Raw genomic sequence first — 18,397 nt, 5'->3', positions numbered from 1 at the left:
CAATTACTTTTTGAGAGCTTATATTCCTGAGTCGGGATTATCTCACTACCCCACGTGGCACACTCATTCAACTCTCTTGATGTGATAAGTTCAAGAACCAACCGCAGATCTACATGCCTGAGGATACTTTCACTTTTTATGGGGAAGTGTTATTGTGCATCCCGAGGCGTACAAATCTATGGTTCCTCAACTTATGACGTCAAGAGAGTCGATCGAGAGTGCCACGTGGGGTAGTCCGATTATCACGATTCCATTTTCCCACCTAAACTTTTATTTATTTATAACATACGCCAAATAATAAAATTATATATAACACGCCAAATAAGGATACAGATGCGATGGCAATCCTCCTAGAGCCAAAGTAATTTTTGCTAGGCAAGGGTGGTGGGATAAACACTCCTCAAGCCAATACCAACTCATAGCTAAGCTGGCGCTTTCACAGCTTCACCAAGAGCTAAACTTGATTTCTTCACCAGGAGCTAATCTTGATTTTTTCCTCCACCACTCATCACTATTATTAAAGATCCAAGAACCTTTTCTCACCTGAGTAGAAATTCAAATCGAAGAACTTCTTTAAAGATGAAGAAGAGATTAAAGAGTGCAAACATTGAGAATAGAATGGTTATATCCAATCAAACGCCATATTCAGTTGTGTTTGATATGTTATATTTAAAAAAAAAAAAAAAAAAAAAAAAACATCAGTGTGAAACATAAGCTCCCTTTTTGTTAAAACAAAAACAGGCTCATCTTCTCTGCAGTCCTTGCTGTTTCAAAGCCATTTAAAGTTGAATTATCAATAAATTAGATATTGTAATTGTGTACTTTTATAATTCCTTGATCTATGTACAATACAGGGAATAGTGTTACTTCGATTCACAGAGACCAGTGGATTGATCACAGAATCCATCTCGATCAAGCAGTTTTGGTGGTGGAGCACTAAGCAGAGGTGAAGATGGTGTCCCATAGGCGCTGCGGCGACTGTTCCCACAACCTAAGCTTGTTCTTGTGCTCACCCCTGTCATAGGATTCGTCCCGCTAGCGTACTTGCAAAGAGCCTACATGAACAAAATCATGGATATCAAAGAAGAAATATAAACAAAATAAGCAAATCAATCTCTTTTTAAGTTCTATTTTTGTAATTGTTTATGAAAGTGGCAGAGCAAAAATTACTGAACCAGCCCTGTAATGTACCCAATTTCATAATTATTCTTATTACCAAAAAAGATAGATTCTATGGTCACACTCAAAGATAGCCAGTTTCGTAGAAACAAAATAATTACAACATTGGATATGTAGCTATTTTCATAGAAAACATAGATGGTTAGTAATTTTGATTTTTTTTGGGCAAACTAGATAGCTGTTTTAGCAATTTCCCCTTAACCTTTATATAGTTTATTAAGAAGCATACACACTATGGTAGAACCTGAGAGATTATAGAATGAGAAACTCCTTCAACCTAGTTTTAATATATGTTGTAGCACACTTTGACAAGCGAAGGGGACTGAAGGCTACATGGTGAGCTCTACCATCAAAGAAACTTCCATGAATTTATTTGCTGAAGATCCATATCCCTTGACCAAGCTTGGTTGAATCACTATCACAAAAGGTTTAAAATATCGTCTTCCAAAACTATCTCGATCGAGATATTCTGTGAAAATCTGAAACTTTTTCAGACCATTCAATGTTTCGGAGTCAATGTCCCCTCCAGGGTTCACTTGAAACATTCCAGGACATAGAAACTTACACTAGTGGCCTTGAAATCCACAACATACTTCTTGTTGCATTTGCTTTAAGCCACCATCACCACCTTGGAAATACTTATTATACAGAAGATCATCTGACTCTCAGTGACAATGTCAAACATCTTGGAGCTGCAACACACCATGGAGATACTTATCACTTAGAAGATCCTCCGATGCTCAGTAACTGAATGTCAAATATCTTGTAGCCAGCAAACCAACCATGAAGAGATCTGCTGATTGATATTTTCAACTTTTCTGCTAGACCGATTTCACCTCTTACTGAGCAAGAATCCCCATGGTGATTCATCTCCTAAGCTAACAAACATTATATTTTCCAACTGTAGATAGAGAGTTTTGAGGAGAAAAGGATAAGAGAATTAGAGATTAAAGAAAGTGTGTGAGGAGTCAAAGTGACTCCAACCCTAGCCATAATACCCTTATAAATATATATACTAGAGGATGCTCGTGACTATGGCACAGGCGTCCTCTTGGGGGGATAGTAGAGGGTTATTATTGAATAAGGGGGTAAAAGAGGAAAGATAGTAAAATTAGAGGGATATTATTGAGGGGGGGGGGAAGACAATAAAGTTGAAGGGGGTGAAGTGGAAAGGCAATAAAATGGGGTATTGTGAACCCCACTCCACTGTAGTTGGAGGGGACATTTATCCCTCATAACTATAGCTGGAATGGGGCCACAATTGTATTTTATTACATATATATAGGGTCAGGATCCCTGGACTCCTAAGAATGACTCATGAAAAAAAAAATGATCCCAACCCTTTAAATGCAAAATCCTATGGTTGAGATGTATCCTCGGGATAAGTATCTCTGAGAGTTGTGTTATCAAGATACTCCTAAATCTCAACCATTGGATTTTGTGTTTAAAGGGTTGGGATCATATGTTTTTTACATGAGTCATTCTTGGGAGTCAATGGATCCTAACCATATATATATAGAATTAAATATGTACCACAACTACAAATAATTTATTACTTCTATCACCCCCCTTAAGCTGTAATATAATCCCAGTGTGTTACAAATACAATCCATGCTACTACAAGCCAATGACTTCATAAACAAATCAGCCAGGTGATCTTCAGGCTTCACAAAAAGAATAGCAATCTCACCACCAAGCAGTTTGTCAGGAAAAAAGTCACAATATATTTCAATATGTATAGTTCTCTCGTGAAAACTTCCATAGGTGGAAATTTTCTGGCATGCTCTGCTCTCCGATGGCAATGTTTGATTTGATCTCCAAGTCTGTGTCACTGTACTTCTTATGATTCATTCCTTCCCACCAACATTATTAAAGAATAGTCGAAAACTAAACCAACAAGGGGTTGATGAGATCGCTAGGTGACATGCGTGCCTCATGGGATTAGCTGGATGCTCTAAGAGGCTCAGATACCCAAGTATCCCAAAAAAAAAAAAAAAAAAAAAAGTGGAAAATTTAGGATTTCGTACAAACCTCATGATCTGGGCCATGAATTGTCAACAGTCCATCCTCCAACCCTTCTTTGATCTCCAAATCGACATGGTATCTATTGATTACTCTCTGGCGTTCAATTCAATAATGATTTGAGTGAAAGTCACTAGTCTTCCCGACTCACTTGTTTCCTTTAGTTAATTCATTCTTTTTTATTTGTAGACTTCGTGGAGTTAACCTCATGTGATATATTTTCAGGATTACTGCCCCGAATCCAATATTCTTCATTCATTCTTCCAAATCACATAGGTTTCTGTAGTAGGCTTCTTGGAATTAATCTCACAAGGTAATTTCCCATGATTTCAGAGGTTTAATTTATTCTCTTTAAGTTTTTGTTTTGGAAACCTTCAATAGTCCTAACAATTGAATGATCATTGTGAATCTCATCCGACTGGAACTCGGTTTGGACTTATCACGTGGTCCAGGTCAGCTCCAATCCAGGTTTGATGTGAATCCAGCTCTCAAGTGACCAACAGTAAGTGAGTCCAACAGAGGTGGTCACGTTCTATTAATATACCTACTTGACAGTATCATCCAAAGAACCAAACGAATTGCATGTTCAGTTGAAAGAATGTTTCAGAGCATTGATATAACATAATTCGATAACCTTAGCAAAACTAAAAGACTACAGAAGGTGAAACTGGGAAGTATAATAACACAATCCAATCATAAGATCTGCGGAATGACAAGATACATAAGGAAACACAGCTACAAATGATAAACTACAACGAGAAAACACAACAAAGAGAGTTTGAAATGTGATAAGAGCTTCAAGCATTGACCAATCATTAACATTCAACAGAGAAACCTTAAAAGGAGAGCATGAGGCTTCTTTACTTCAATATTCTGTCTCGATTTAAAACCTGTTCCAAAATGACCTCTGTGTTGCCTATGTTAGCAAATATTGTCGAAGAAAAAAAGGGAAAATTATTTCCAAAATGTCCCCTAAGAGCCTCTTCATGAATGACCGTGACCCTGGAATCACTCAGTACGTTCTTAATTTTACCACGAAGTTAGTGCTTGTGGAGTGCAAAAAATACAGCATAATAAGACTATTATAAGATGAATAAATAACTAAAAATGATCTACCCTTAACATAGTCCTGGATGCCCGGGTGGAAACAAAGATCAGAATAGAATAAAATTGATGCAATAGAATACCTGCTTCTGGGGAAGGTCCAAAACTGCATCGCTGAAGTCAGCACCTTCAATAGTTGCTCCCCCAAGATCACTACGAGTGAGAACTGATCTAACGAGCACAGCATTTTTGAGATTAGCTTCATTAAGAACCTGGACAAGAATGTAAATTTCATTTTTAATGTCTGGAGTAATCCACATTGCCAAATTAATGGGAGCCTGAATTTTGAACAAACAAAATATTCATTCCAGTTTACAATGTCAATCAAAATTTTCTTATTGGATTTGAACAGCCCAATAAAATTCGATCCATAAATTTTCCTGTATGTGTACTTCTGACAGCCCTAATTTAATTTACACTATTTGTTTTTTTTACTTCATCAAACATACTTATCAAATATTCTTGATAAATAATGATTTTGACATCCCAATGCAGTTCACAATACTAAATGGATGGTTTCTCAATAAAACATACTAATTAAATATTCTTGATGACATGTTAATTTATGAATTGAATAATGCAGAAAGGTTGTGAATCTCCATATTTCAATTAACCACCCTTACCATGCGATCCATCAAAGTGTCACTTAAATCAGCACCTGAGATAACAGAATAAAAACATTAAGGGCTATTTCACGAGGAATAACAAAAGAGAAAAGGGAGAAAGAAAATATTTCAAGAAGCAGCAGAAAGTTTAGATATTTTTTGAAACCAAGGTGGATAAAATGCAATATCTAGTTCATTTTCTATGTTGCGCTACTTTAGGGACCCAGTTGGATAACCAAAAGGCACCATATATGGTCCTTGTGAATGTTCTGACTGGTACGACACATTATTCGAAAGGTTATACCCAGGAGATTTCTGTTGCCAAAACTTGATGTGATTTGACAACCATAACAATTCGATCTATTGAATTCTTAGGGTCAGTTTAGAGATAACATGAAATGTGGACAAGAGAAAATGTAGGAAATACTCAAAAATTGGATGGTTGTAGTCTTAAATAAAGTTGGTTTCTGACACTGAAATCCTAGGAGGGGCTCATCAAATGGTGGATGAAAACTCCTCTTCATCTTACCATTATGTTCAGAAATAGGGATGATAAATTTTTTTTTCATTATTTTACCATTTTGTTTCCATGAGAGATTAAGTTCAATGGTAACAATTGCATAAATAACTCCAAAGATATGACAAAGATATGACCATATAGATGGTCCCGATTCTTAAGCAAGGAATCCAGACTCACGTGAAAAGGTTTGACAAAAGATATCCACAAGCAATGTTAGAAATTAAGTACGATAGGTGTTTTATAAGAAGCAAATGCATGAGATATAATGCTTATGTTAGCAGAATGTAGACTCAATCTTTTTGGTATGCACAATGCTTAGAATTTATGAAATGATCAACTAATCATAGCTCCCAATTATTTTTGGTCAACAATGTTCAGGAGTCTAAATCATGGTGGCAATCTGACGTGAAATCGCAGATTCATCAGGAAAACATCTACAGCCCAACTGCCTCCCCAAATGATTAGTGAGAGGAGTATAAGAATGGACCAACTTTCTACTAGAATGGGCCAATGTTCATCATTGTCATCGTCTACACGTTATCTTATTGGATGTAAGGGGACTGTGTTCCTGGCATGGGATGCCAAGTGAAGTTTGAGAAGTGCTAAGTAGAAGTGATCCTATTGAACTGCCTAAAACAAGTCAATAGTTGTTCGTCTCTACAAAGGAGAGGAGAAGGTTTGTGAGCAGAATGCAGAGACAGCATTGGTGTTAGCTTGGGAATGAGGTCCGGTCTCATGTCGAGGGCTCTGGGCCCAGGGATTCCTTATGGTGGTAGTTGTAATAGTTGAAGAAGGACCAGATAAGAAAACAAATCACCCCCCCCCCCCCCCCCCCTTTTCTAATGGCATGGCCATGCCTCAGGAAAAGGTATGTAGGTAGTACAAGTGCAATACTCCTGTTGAGGCCATGCAAGTAAATTGGATCAGTATGGGTATTGTCGTGTCCGTGTGGCCAACCGAGGATGGTTGATCTTTTCTCTTGATAGGTAGCTTTTTGTTGTTAGATTAGGTTTTATGTCTCCATTTTCCAATTAGGCATCCATTAGGATGCAAGCTAAGGTATGTGTGCCAATATTGTGGATACCTAATAGGATCTCTCCTCATGGCCTTGAAGCCTTTGGTGGTAGGTGCATCATTGTGTCAATTTTTTTTATGAAGAGCTACGTGAGGTGAGGTTACCAATTACTATACGCAACATGTTTGTTGAATATGGGTCTATGTGCCAATAATTTTCAACCTGTTTATAATTCCCTATTTGATTGAGAGCACTTACAACTCCCACTTGATTGACAGGATTCATAACTCCCCCTTGATTGAAAGGATTTTCAAATTCAAATTGTTTTAATTCAGTTAGACTCTTTTTTTTTTTAAATAAGCAAACAATTTTTTTGATAACCAATTAACAATTTTATGGGTTAGACTCCTTGTCAACTCTACTTCCTTATAAAATAAGGCCTCCAATATGATTCTTTACTTTCTATTTATAAAAAAAAAATCAATATCAGATTAAACCTTTTGGGCACCCAATATTTCTGAATTCGGGACACAGGATACATTTCCTCAAGATGGGTGTTGGCTAACCAAAGTGCTGGACGATCAACATCTGACACAAATCTCAATATGGTATAATTCCAAGGTATATACATATGTTGAAATACATGTGTTTGGTGAGGAGTAAATACCAATCTTTAACTTCCACAAATCTAAAGATGGATCTCCTATTAGTTTTTAATTGGGATTCACAATAGTCCTCAAAAGATTCATTAACTTAAAAATGGTGAATTACCTGTTTCACAAGAAATCAAAAAAGGTATTTAGTTTGTTAAAACAGATCCATTAGGTTACATCATCGTTCTTCATACATATCACTCTCAAAATCTCCTTTTGGAGAGCATTATTTTGGGTCTAGCAATAGACCCACATGAAACCTAAGTCAAAGTATAAATGACTATTGTCATTTATCTCCATCTTCATCAACATAGATGATTCATGATATTAGCATGCTTCTAGGTAACTCCTAAATTCATAGACGTTTCAGTGGTCATCTGAAGCCATAAAAACAGAATAAATACCTCCAAGAAAACTGACACACAGTTTGACTCTTAAGGAACCTCAGTAGTTCATACTTTAGACAGTACTTTACCAATTCCTCAGATATCAAAAAGTTGGTCCATATTAGGTTCCACCAGCAAACGACAGTATCAATTAAATTCTATTTGATTCCTAAACTGTACAATCCAAGTTTACAAGAAAATCTACCTGAAAAGTTTGCCTTATAAGCTACAGCCTTCTCAAGATATGCTCCATTAAATGTTGAGCCACTAAAGTCAGATTCTCTCATATCAGCAGATGTGAAGTTAGCCCGCCTGTATCAACCAATTACATCGATAAGAAGTTAAGAACTCAATTGAAAATTAAGAACTAAAGCATAGGATATCAAGGTCAAGGATCAAGAATCAAGAATTATAAGCTTTAACAGCCTCAGTTGTAACACAGTCTAAAGTACTGTCAAGTACAAAACGATGGCAACTAATAGCTTTTTGGATAGCCAATTTCTCACCAAAATAACATACTTTCATTTCAAAACTATTGACTGAAGAACCGAACCAATAATTAGTGTGAAAACCTGTCAAATTGGGTGGGCAGTGGTCGGACGCTGGTTTAATTTGGTCAAACCAGTTTACACTTATTATCAAAGAATTTTAAAAATGTCAGTTTACTTACAAAACAATCAAACCTTTGATCATCTAGGCCATCTGGTTAAATTACACCATGAGATTAAGGAAATTTTCTCTAAATTATCTTCTTTACTTTCATAAACTTGACGGTTGCATGTGCAGGGCACATTTATCAAAAAAGGGCCTATTTGTAATGTAAAATATTGATTAAATGGTTTTTGAAGATTCATGGTAAAAATGATATTTTTGTAATTTTGAAAACGGTTGCAATTTTCTTGATTTTTGACCAAAATAACCTTTGATTATATTAAATTTAAATACAAAAGAGGAGGTATTTATGACCACTCAAATTTTAATGTTGAACCACTTCAACTTCACCTTCTCTCATTATAATAGTAAAGAAATGCAATATTCAATCTTGTACATTTGGTTATTACAAAATATCCCCATCATAGAAAATCACATGGTTTTCCCAAATTCTTCACCTTAAAGAACTTTTGAAAAAATGGCTCACAATCGCCTAAAAAATCTTACCTTAAAGAAAACTTCCAAAATTGGTTCAAAAAACTCGGATTCCTTCGGTTCAACCATTGAACCACCAGTTTTACTAAACTTACTTTTCTTTTATATATCCAGGTTTTCTTTTTTGATGGGTAAGCTGGAGTTGAACTCATGACCTCAAAGTTGCTTTGCAATGTGTCAAACCAACTGAGCTATGGGTCTAAGCCCCTAGATATCCAGGTTTTCTTTGAATCGAACCGATGATTTTCACAAGATCCAGTCGGACCGATTGGATCACTAGTTCGGTCTGGTATTTAAAACACTGGTTGAAAAAGGGAAAAAAAAAATCTTTTTTCATTTTTTGGGCACAAAATGGAGTTTCACATTCGCGATTAATCTGAAATTTAAGGCAATCTTTAAACATATAAAAATAAAAAAAATTGTACCTGAAGTTCTCGTTCACGTGAACTGCCTTCCTGCAAATCAAGAAATATTGGAATTGAATTTCTGTTAAAAAAAAAGAAGAAATTTTTAGAAAAAATACGATGTCATGATGAGATTTACTTCAAATCTGCGGAACCAAATTGAGCTGCGGAGCCGATCCCAAATTCTCCTCGAAGTTCTGCTTCGAACTTGTTGAGGTCAGCGAGAGCAGGTAATCCTCCATTGCTGAAACTAATAACTGCAGCAACCAGTGCGGACGAAACCAGTGATCTCCATTTCTTCGATTTCGAATTCTCATCTTCGAACCCTGAAAATTTGGATTCTGTTTGAGATTTGATGAAGAACACTAAATTAAAGTAACCGATTAAAAAAAGATAACTCACCGAGGTTGCAGACGATAGAGCAGGGCCTTGATGAGAGAGGTTGCAGCGGAATTCGAACCCTAGAAGAGGGAGAGGAAGAGAATTTTAGGGTTTTGATCGAGAGTGGAGAGATCGAAGCGAGTGCCATTGAAGTGGAGTTCGGTTATATGAAGAGGAAGAAAGAAAGCAGAGGTGAGATTTCAGTTGGGAGTAAGAATTTCGCACGTGCCCTGTCTTATCCCTTTCCAACGAACCATATCTAGTTCCCTGGCATGGTTTTAAAACTCGGATTTCGTCAAGCTTAGCTAGATTACCGAGTTGACTCGTCCGATCCATAATTACTTGAACTAGATAAACCATTTAACCCGATTTACAATTGTTTGTTGATAATATTTATGTACTAATAATACTTATACTTTCTTTATAAAATAAGGTGGATAGGAATCTGTCTGGGATTTTGGATGATTTTACATGCTTTTTAAGACAAAGGCTGAATCGATTTATCCCCAAAGTTTAAAAAATAAAATGGGTTAACCCTAGGAATGAAGAGTTTGAAGATGACAGTCTTGCGCTAGAGATTGAAGACAAAGGCATCAATGGAGAAGAAAAAAATACCAATCATGTCCATTAGAGAAAGACCACCACTAATGAGGATTTCAAACTCCTTGGCTTGGAAAACAAGAGAGTGTGGAAGAGAGAAATTTTACTTGAATTTTAAGTCATCCTGTGCGTGTTGCCAATTTTCATCTCATAGGGTAAAAGTTGAAAAGTCCAACTAGTTGCATCACCTGTGTCTTCCAAGCATTCTTAAGCACAACTTGTGAGAGTTGGACACTAAAATCGTCAACACATGCTTTTCAAACACACCCCAAGTCTTTTTCATTAATTCATCTCTTGAACTTGCAATTAGTGAGGGTGTCTCAAATCCTTACAAAAACACAGTGGGACGCCTAAATTACCTCAAAATTTTCGTGATACAAGAATGTCCCTCGACATTTTGATTAATATTAGAGATACCCTTCTATACAAGAGGATAAGGCGAGGTTGAAAACCATTGAAGAAAAGGAGAATAGGTTAAAAATAATTTTTTAATGATAATAGATTTTTTGGTTGAAAGGTTTGAAGATAATTAAATTTTTGAGATAAAAATCAAGGGGTTCAGGTAGAAGTTGAAGGTAAGGGTATTTTGGTCATTTTATATAAGTTTCTAAGTCACAACCCAAGTCAAGGTGGCATTTCATCACTTTGAAAAACCCTTCGAAAACCCCATGAACGCTGCAACCCGCGCATTTCCCTTCCGCTTTCCAAAACCCTAAACCCTAAATCATCTCTCTCTCAAAAACCATGTCTTCACCTCTCCTTCGAGAACATTCTAGAACCTTCTCGAAACTTCTCTGCAATCTCTACTTCCTTCGCTCCATGGGCGGTGGACCTCGAACCTTCCCTGGCGGTCTCAACAAATGGCAATGGAAGCGCTTACACGAGAAAAAAGCCAAAGAGAAGGAAAGAAAACTTCTCGATCAAGAAAAACAGCTTTACCAGGCAAGACTCAGATCCCAAATTCGCTCCAAACTCGCTGGAAGATCTGATGATCAGTCAACAATGGATCCAGAATCACATTCTGGATTCAAACCAATGTCCACAAAGGATCATGTTAAGGCTCTGGCTGATCGGTTCATGAAGGAAGGAGCCGAAGATCTTTGGAATGAAGACGATGGACCCATAAAATCATATACTCGTCCTCCTCAACCTCATTTGAAGAATCGAGCGATCGAGTCTTCTATTGATTCGAGAAAGTTGATTTCTGATGGGTGGAATTTGGTTAATTGTAATCGTAGGATTTCAAATCCAAGTTTTGATTCGTTAAAACCTCGACATTATTCGGTGAAATCTGGAGGGAGATCGAAACCTAGGTCAAGATTTAGGAGAAATGATGATAGTTCATCAAGTGATGATGATGAGAATGAATTAAATTCCGTGGGTGAATCGAAAGGGAAAAATGGTGGGAATTCTAGATGGCCGAGGTTTAATTTTGGTGAAGTAGAATCTGAGGAGGAGTTGAAATCGAGAGGTGGATCAAGTGCGAAGAAAATGATGAGTAGAGCTACTTTGGGGAACTATGATAAAAGGAAAGTGAGATTGGTGCCTAAGGATCTTGAAGAGGAGAATGATTTATCGGAGCAAGTTCAGTTGATTCGAGACGAGCTGAAGAGGAGGAACTCATATCCACAAGAAGTGGATCAACATCAAGAGGAATCACTTCTCAGTCAGAAAAGGTAGTTGAACTCATGGTTTTAAATTTCTTACAAGACTGAAACTACTCAGGGGAGTCTATCAGTCTCTTGAGGCATCTAAGTGATATTTTCACTGTGAATCGATTGAGACCCAAGTCATCTTGTCCGTAATTTTGTATAATTTTTAAAAACAGAGTAGACCATTTTTATTTTTTTATTTTTTATTTTAATGTTTTTTTCCTGTATCTTAATGCATAAATTTAATTGATTTTTAAGAATGTAAATGTTATGTTCTATATAAACTTATATTTTGCCATTTTAGGATCAAGCATTAATCCAGTATAACACAATCCCGGCCATATAAATGTGAAATCCAACGGTTGGTGTGAAATACGTATCTTGAGAGCCTAATTGTTGGATTTCACATATGCATGGTTGTGATTGTGTGTGAACATATGAGTTGTTTTTCATGAGTCTACGAATCCCAACTGTCTGAGGTGAGATGGAAATCCAAGTTTTAAAACCCTGGTTAAATTATTGCAGTGTTCTACTCACATGGAAGTGTAGTAGTAGCTTTTGGAGGGTAACCCATATGATGCTGATCAAAACCACAACATTGGAAATTGTTTGGTAAACAACTATAATTAGAGAAATTATTTCTTGGTCAGTCAGTAGACTGAAGATCGAAACAAACAGTTGATTCATAAATGCTTAGCTTTCTATTAATTCCACTCAAATTTCTGGTTCTCTGTACAGATTTGAACATTTGAATTTTGTATCAATTCAGTTATCCTTTAGTAATGCGGTAGATAATTTCACAACATTAACAAGTGTCATGAAAATTGCTGTGAAGATGTGGATTTTGCAGAAATTAGTTTCAGATGTATAATGTTGAATATTTTGGGCTTAGACCCATAGCTCAGTTGGCTTGACACATTGCAAAGTAATTTTGAGGTCATGTGTTCAAGTCCAGCTTACCTATAAAAAAACGTTAAATATTTTGCTTTATTTCTCTCTTGATGTGCTATCGGGTAAAATCGCACGTTTATGTTTCCCCAGGTTCGATGAATGCTGCATTTCGCCACTGACAGTCAAGGCACTAACTTCAGCTGGCTATGTGCAAATGACCAAAGTACAAGAGGCCACTCTTTCTGTGTGTCTTGATGGTACATTGGCTAAATACTGCTGTTTAGTTAACTGCCCTTTCATTTTATGCTTGCAATCATACAATTTGATCATCATCGGATCCCTATCCCAATGTTTTGGATTTGTCTAGTTGAACAATTTAATAATAGTGTAAAATGTTGTATGGCTTGTATCCTTTACTGGTTAACTTTTCCCCTCAAAATTTGATTTGTCATATGCGATCCTAATTTCATTCTATACCGTAGATCACCTTACAAAATACTGGAGTTGATTTCATGTATACTTTTAGTATGCTCTTAACCTAAATATTTATTATATTGATTTAATACCCTCCATTTTTATTCTATCATGGTTGTGTTCCTTCTATTCTAAAGAAATACCGCTCTCTAGATGGTATTTAATTTTTTTTTCTTCTTTCTTTTGGTTTATATTGTTTAACTTTTAATTCTTTTTTTTCCTTAAATATAAAGATGATTGATGGTTACGTTTCAAATCTGGAATAGGCAAGGATGCTTTAGTTAAAGCTAAAACCGGCACAGGAAAAAGTGCTGCTTTTTTGGTACTACACTTAACACTTTGTGTTCTTGTATATTTTTTGTTAGTATTTATTTCTTTTCTTTCGATGGCGTTGCTAAACAAAAACAGCTTCCGGCAATTGAAGCAGTTCTTAAGGCTACAAGTAGCAAAGCAAATCAACGGGTACCATCAATACTTGTTCTCATTCTTTGTCCTACAAGGGAACTTGCTAGTCAAATTGCCGCAGAAGCAAATGTCATGCTGAGGTACCATGATGGCATAGGTGTCCAAACACTAATTGGAGGCACAAGGTTCAAGGTCGATCAGAAACGCCTAGAATCAGATCCGTGCCAGGTTTGTCAAGTGTAATGTATGCCCGTTACTTTATATTCAATCCTTAGTTTGAAACAATTCTAAAGCATACAAATATTTCACATATAATATTTTAATAACTTGAATGTCATTAAGAAAGGAGTTTGACGGGGTGTTGTTTGAGGATTTTGTTTTTAAGTGGGATGCTTTGTGTCATGTTTAGTGAGAGTTGAGCTTTTTTCTTTATTATGTTTTTTTTCTTCTCTTCTCTCCTTTCTTCTCGGCCACTTTTCTCTTAATAAAATTTTATACTTATATGAAAAAAAAAAAAAAAAAAACTTGAATGTCATCATCATTGTATTATCCCGGAAATTTTGGGCTAGCGTTATGAATTTTGTTCGTTTTTTTTTTTTTTTCCATTCAATTCTTGCTCTTTTTAGAACCTTAAATTTCATGTTCCTTCTAAATGAGGTTGTAATCAACCTTTGTTGCACATAAACCAAAACCTCTGAATTGACTTTTCCTTGGTTTATCACCCATTGGGGTTGATTCTATATTCGTACAATTGTTTTCATTTCTAAATTTATCTTTCTTAGTTTTTCCACTTATTCATTTTAGTATCCTCATCCTAGCTATGCTCAATCTTTGCACATCTTGTTTCTTCATTGCCGACAATGATCCATAGAACATAGTCAATCTCATGCCCTCTTATAAAATTTTCCTTTTAGTTTGATTGAGATAGCACTTCAGTTAGAGGAGTATGTGCTTCATAAAATAGAGTATTAAACTGTTCACCTCTATTTATGAACCATATACTCCTTTATTACTCTTTTTTTGTTTTAGTAACTTGATTGCCATTCTCGTATTTGTTCAGTAACTTGCTCCAATTCTCCTATATTTTATCAAAAGAGAATTTATTTTTTACAATAAAGACTATCGCTGTTCTACTTTTTACGCTAGTTTAGTCTAACGGTTTTCTTGTTACTTTACATGAACCTTTTGCAGATTATAGTTGCAACCCCTGGGAGGTTGCTGGACCATATAGAGAACAAATCTGGCTTCTCTGTTCGTTTAATGGGCCTGAAAATGATTATATTTGATGAAGCTGACCACTTACTAGACTTGGGATTCCGAAAGGATGTAGAGAAAATTGTTGATTGTGTGCCACGTCAAAGACAGTCCTTGCTGTTTTCTGCTACAATTCCAAAAGAGGTTGGTTTCTTCATCAAAGCTTAAAATGTGTCAATTGTTTGATGTTAGTTTATATAAAACAACATAAATCTGGGGTTTTACTGAATTTTTTTATTTGCAGGTTCGCCGTATTTCACAACTGGTGTTGAAAAGAGAACATGTTTTTATCGATACTGTGGGTCTGGGTTGCGTGGAGACTCATTCCAAGGTACGTGTGTTTGGTAGTCATTTCCTGATTTTTGATTGGTCTTTGCTTAGGCATCAATTTGCTTCCAAATAAATTTTTCTGCTGAAGAAATCGGCTATGTTCTGAAAGGGAGGAAATTCTTGATTCGACGAGCTTATGATAAACAGCTTTGGTTAATTATTTATCCGAAAATAAAGTTGTTCTGGTTGAGCATCTAGTTAAGTGAATGTTTGTCAGGAGCATTTATGAATACTGTATCATCCTTACAAGCATCAGATATTTATGGTCTTCAATTATCTGTGATTTAGAAGTTGAAGACAGACCTGTGCATTCATACTATTGTGCATTTAATAGATCATTATTATTCTATTGTATTTGCTAGAGATTTCTGTGGTCCAGTGTTATCGAGCATGCAAACAGAAGATTATTAGGACGAATCCTGTTATCGAGATTTCTGTGGTCCAGTGTTATCGAGCATGCAAACAGATGATTATTTGGACGAATCCTGTTCTTTTCACCCATAATTATGTTGATTCAAATCAGATTCTGTGTTGCCTCCTGTTGTTTACGGTGTTCTGGTGGAACTAACATAATGGAAGATACCAACATAGACCTAAAATTGGGTTTCTTTACTGAGTTGTTTGTAAACTTAAATTGTGCTGGAATTATTTTAAATCCTCCAATAATTAAGCTAAAAATTGTTGTAGAATTAAGGTTTTACTTGAAGCCGTGATTTGTGGTTGCAATTTTCATTTGTTTTTTCAGAAGTATTTTTTTTTCTTCCTTTTTTTCATTTGACATGTCTTCCTTTTGTCCATGATGAATGCAGGTTAAACAGTTGTATCTCGTTTCACCGCACGAATTGCATTTCCAAATAGTTCATCAACTTTTGAAGGAGCATATCTCACATGCAGTTGATTACAAGGTCTGATATTTGAGGTTTTTTTTTCAATAAATAAATAAATTGTGTCTCACCTACCAACTTGCACTCAGGTTATTATTTTCTGTACAACTGCAATGGTGACATCAGTTATGTTTCTACTGCTCCGGGAGATGAGAATGAATGTGAGGGAAATGCATTCTAGAAAGCCCCAACTTTATCGAACTCGTATATCTGACGAGTTTCGGGAATCCAAGCGATTGATTCTTGTTACTTCTGATGTTTCATCTCGTGGAATGAATTATCCTGATGTTACTCTGGTGATTCAGGTAACCATTATATTTCACTCTAGGTTGCTTACTGCCTTGAATTTGGTATTTGATACTCCCAAGGACGGTATATATTTTAGTATGCTTTTAATGTCTATGTATAAGCTTGAATTTTCCTTGAATATACATACATGGATGCACTACTGGTCTATAACTTCTTATTAATGTACAATTATGTGGAAAATTTTCTCAGGTGGGTATTCCTTCTGATAGAGAACAATACATACATCGTCTTGGACGGACAGGACGGGAAGGCAAAGAAGGAGAAGGCATACTGTTGCTTGCACCATGGGAAGAATATTTCTTAGATGAGATAAAAGATCTCCCTATTGAGAAATCCCCTTCAATGCGGTTAGATCCAGATATGAAAGTGAAGGTTTATCTCAAACTCATTTATGTTTCTTTTAGTACATTCCTACCTTCCTCTGATAATTTCCTTATAATTTTTCTAGGCTTTATAGAAGGAATAGGATTTATTGCACTTTCTAATGGTGGAACCGAACTTCCATGCGTTAAATTTGACATAGACATGTCATAGTTCTTCTTCAGCTAGTATGCTCTTGACATTTTTTTTTTAAACTTCCATTTTTTTCTTCCCAATTGTTTCCAGTGAGATTTTTTATTTTTATTTTAAATCTTTCATTGGTGCTGTAGTTAGGAGTTGGTTAACCTTAACTCTACGGTGTTTTATTTATCTGAACACCATACGTATGAGTTGATGATATAAAAGTTAGATCGTATAGTTCTAACATTATCATATGCCTGTTGAGGGACATATAAGGAGGCCCCCTATCTTTTATTCAAATGTTTGCGTGAGAAATTGGAATGTTTCTGCTTAGAAGTTAATACATGGAACTTCTTCTTTATGCAGGTGGAGGATGCTATGCTGAAAATTGATACTAGTGTCAAGGAAGCTGCATATCATGCTTGGCTTGGCTACTACAATTCGATCAGGGAGATAGGAAGAGATAAAACTACACTAGTAGAATTGGCCAATCAATTTTGTGATTCAATTGGCTTGCAAAAGCCTCCTTCGCTTTTCAGAAGAACAGCTTCCAAGATGGGTTTGAGGGACATCCCTGGCATCCGAATAAGAAAGTAGAACTTCTTTCATCAGCAGTTAAAGGTTTAAAAAAAATCGAAACTATGGAACCAAAACAATGCGGAACATTTTGAATGCATCGAAACATTCTGAAACAGTACAAAGTTCGAATTTGTTGTTTGGGTATGATGGAGACAGAGTTCGGGATATATTTCTCCTCGTTGGCAAGATGGAAGTGCATCAGTACTTGTGGATATTGATTGGTCTTGGAGGTGTTGATTCTACCGGTTGGAACCTTATATATTGCATAGGTAGATTGAAACAGCGGACTGTGAATGCAGGGCTAAAACAGGTTCCAACTAAACTATTTATTATCTGATCTTGAGATTAAAATGCATGAAGCACGCATATTCTGTATTTATGTGATTTGTTCTTGTCACTGTAATTTTTTATGCATCTATGGCAGATACATGTACACTTTGATAGCTTATATAGAATTGCAAGTGCCCTATGTAAACCCAGATTTGAGGGTTAATTCTTTTTTGTTCTGGGTTCAATATTTTGCATCAATTATACCGATCAATATTTTATCAAGTTCTAGATTTATTCACTGCATTTCTGAGTTAACTCAGTTGAGTTTCCACATTGACAGATGAATTCTTCAATCAAGATTTGGCTGAGTCAACATGAAATTCAGTTGGGTTGAGTAGACTCTAAAAGCCAAAGCTCTGCTCCCCATTTTCGTAGGGGTAATCAAATGTCGGCAAGTATTTTTTAATGACTATTTTCTTGAGAAATAATTTCCAGAAACATTTGTTACCATTAAAAAGGAGAGAGAGAGAGAGAGAGAGAGAGAGGCAATTGTCCCATTCTTGACATAGATGACGGCAATATCCTTATTTTCCTATTTTCTATCTTATTGTCGTGCTTTGAAGAAACTCTAGGTGATGGAGAGGGTATTAAAGTTATTCTACGTTAAAAAAATGATTCAAATTGATTAGAACATATTTTAGGAGTTAATAAACTAATTAATCATTTTAGACGAACTGTCCAGTTTTCTCCCGGGAATCATCCTCCACCACTTGCTCTCTTGCCTTCTCTCTTGTCTTGCTCTTCCTTCATCCTTATTAAACATGGCTCTAAAA

General features: G+C 36.0%; 2 protein-coding genes across 2 annotated transcripts; one reads left to right on the top strand and one right to left on the bottom strand.

Annotated features, from left to right (window-relative positions):
• Nucleotides 1–674: 674 nt before the first annotated feature.
• Nucleotides 675–9,665, bottom strand: LOC147408062 (Pentapeptide repeat-containing protein). The gene is made up of 7 exons (XM_086436915.1): nucleotides 9,437–9,665; nucleotides 9,174–9,360; nucleotides 9,056–9,085; nucleotides 7,690–7,796; nucleotides 4,929–4,963; nucleotides 4,389–4,517; nucleotides 675–1,055 (listed from the first exon to the last, which is right to left on the bottom strand). The coding sequence occupies exons 1-7, from the start codon at nucleotides 9,561–9,563 to the stop codon at nucleotides 864–866; spliced, it is 807 nt and encodes a 268-aa protein (XP_086293041.1). The 5' UTR covers nucleotides 9,564–9,665; the 3' UTR covers nucleotides 675–863.
• A 1,007-nt stretch (nucleotides 9,666–10,672) lies between these two features.
• On the top strand, nucleotides 10,673–17,795 carry LOC147408061 (putative DEAD-box ATP-dependent RNA helicase 48). The gene is made up of 10 exons (XM_086436914.1): nucleotides 10,673–11,691; nucleotides 12,709–12,815; nucleotides 13,299–13,354; nucleotides 13,441–13,665; nucleotides 14,629–14,835; nucleotides 14,936–15,022; nucleotides 15,831–15,926; nucleotides 15,995–16,210; nucleotides 16,404–16,586; nucleotides 17,082–17,795. The coding sequence occupies exons 1-10, from the start codon at nucleotides 10,760–10,762 to the stop codon at nucleotides 17,310–17,312; spliced, it is 2,340 nt and encodes a 779-aa protein (XP_086293040.1). The 5' UTR covers nucleotides 10,673–10,759; the 3' UTR covers nucleotides 17,313–17,795.
• Nucleotides 17,796–18,397: the final 602 nt, after the last annotated feature.

This window comes from Akebia trifoliata, chromosome 3 (genome assembly GCF_017979445.1).
Source record: "Akebia trifoliata isolate Shusen 1 chromosome 3, ASM1797944v1, whole genome shotgun sequence".
In the NCBI taxonomy this organism is placed as follows: domain Eukaryota; kingdom Viridiplantae; phylum Streptophyta; class Magnoliopsida; order Ranunculales; family Lardizabalaceae; genus Akebia; species Akebia trifoliata.
This window is presented reverse-complemented; position numbering and strand designations above follow the sequence as displayed.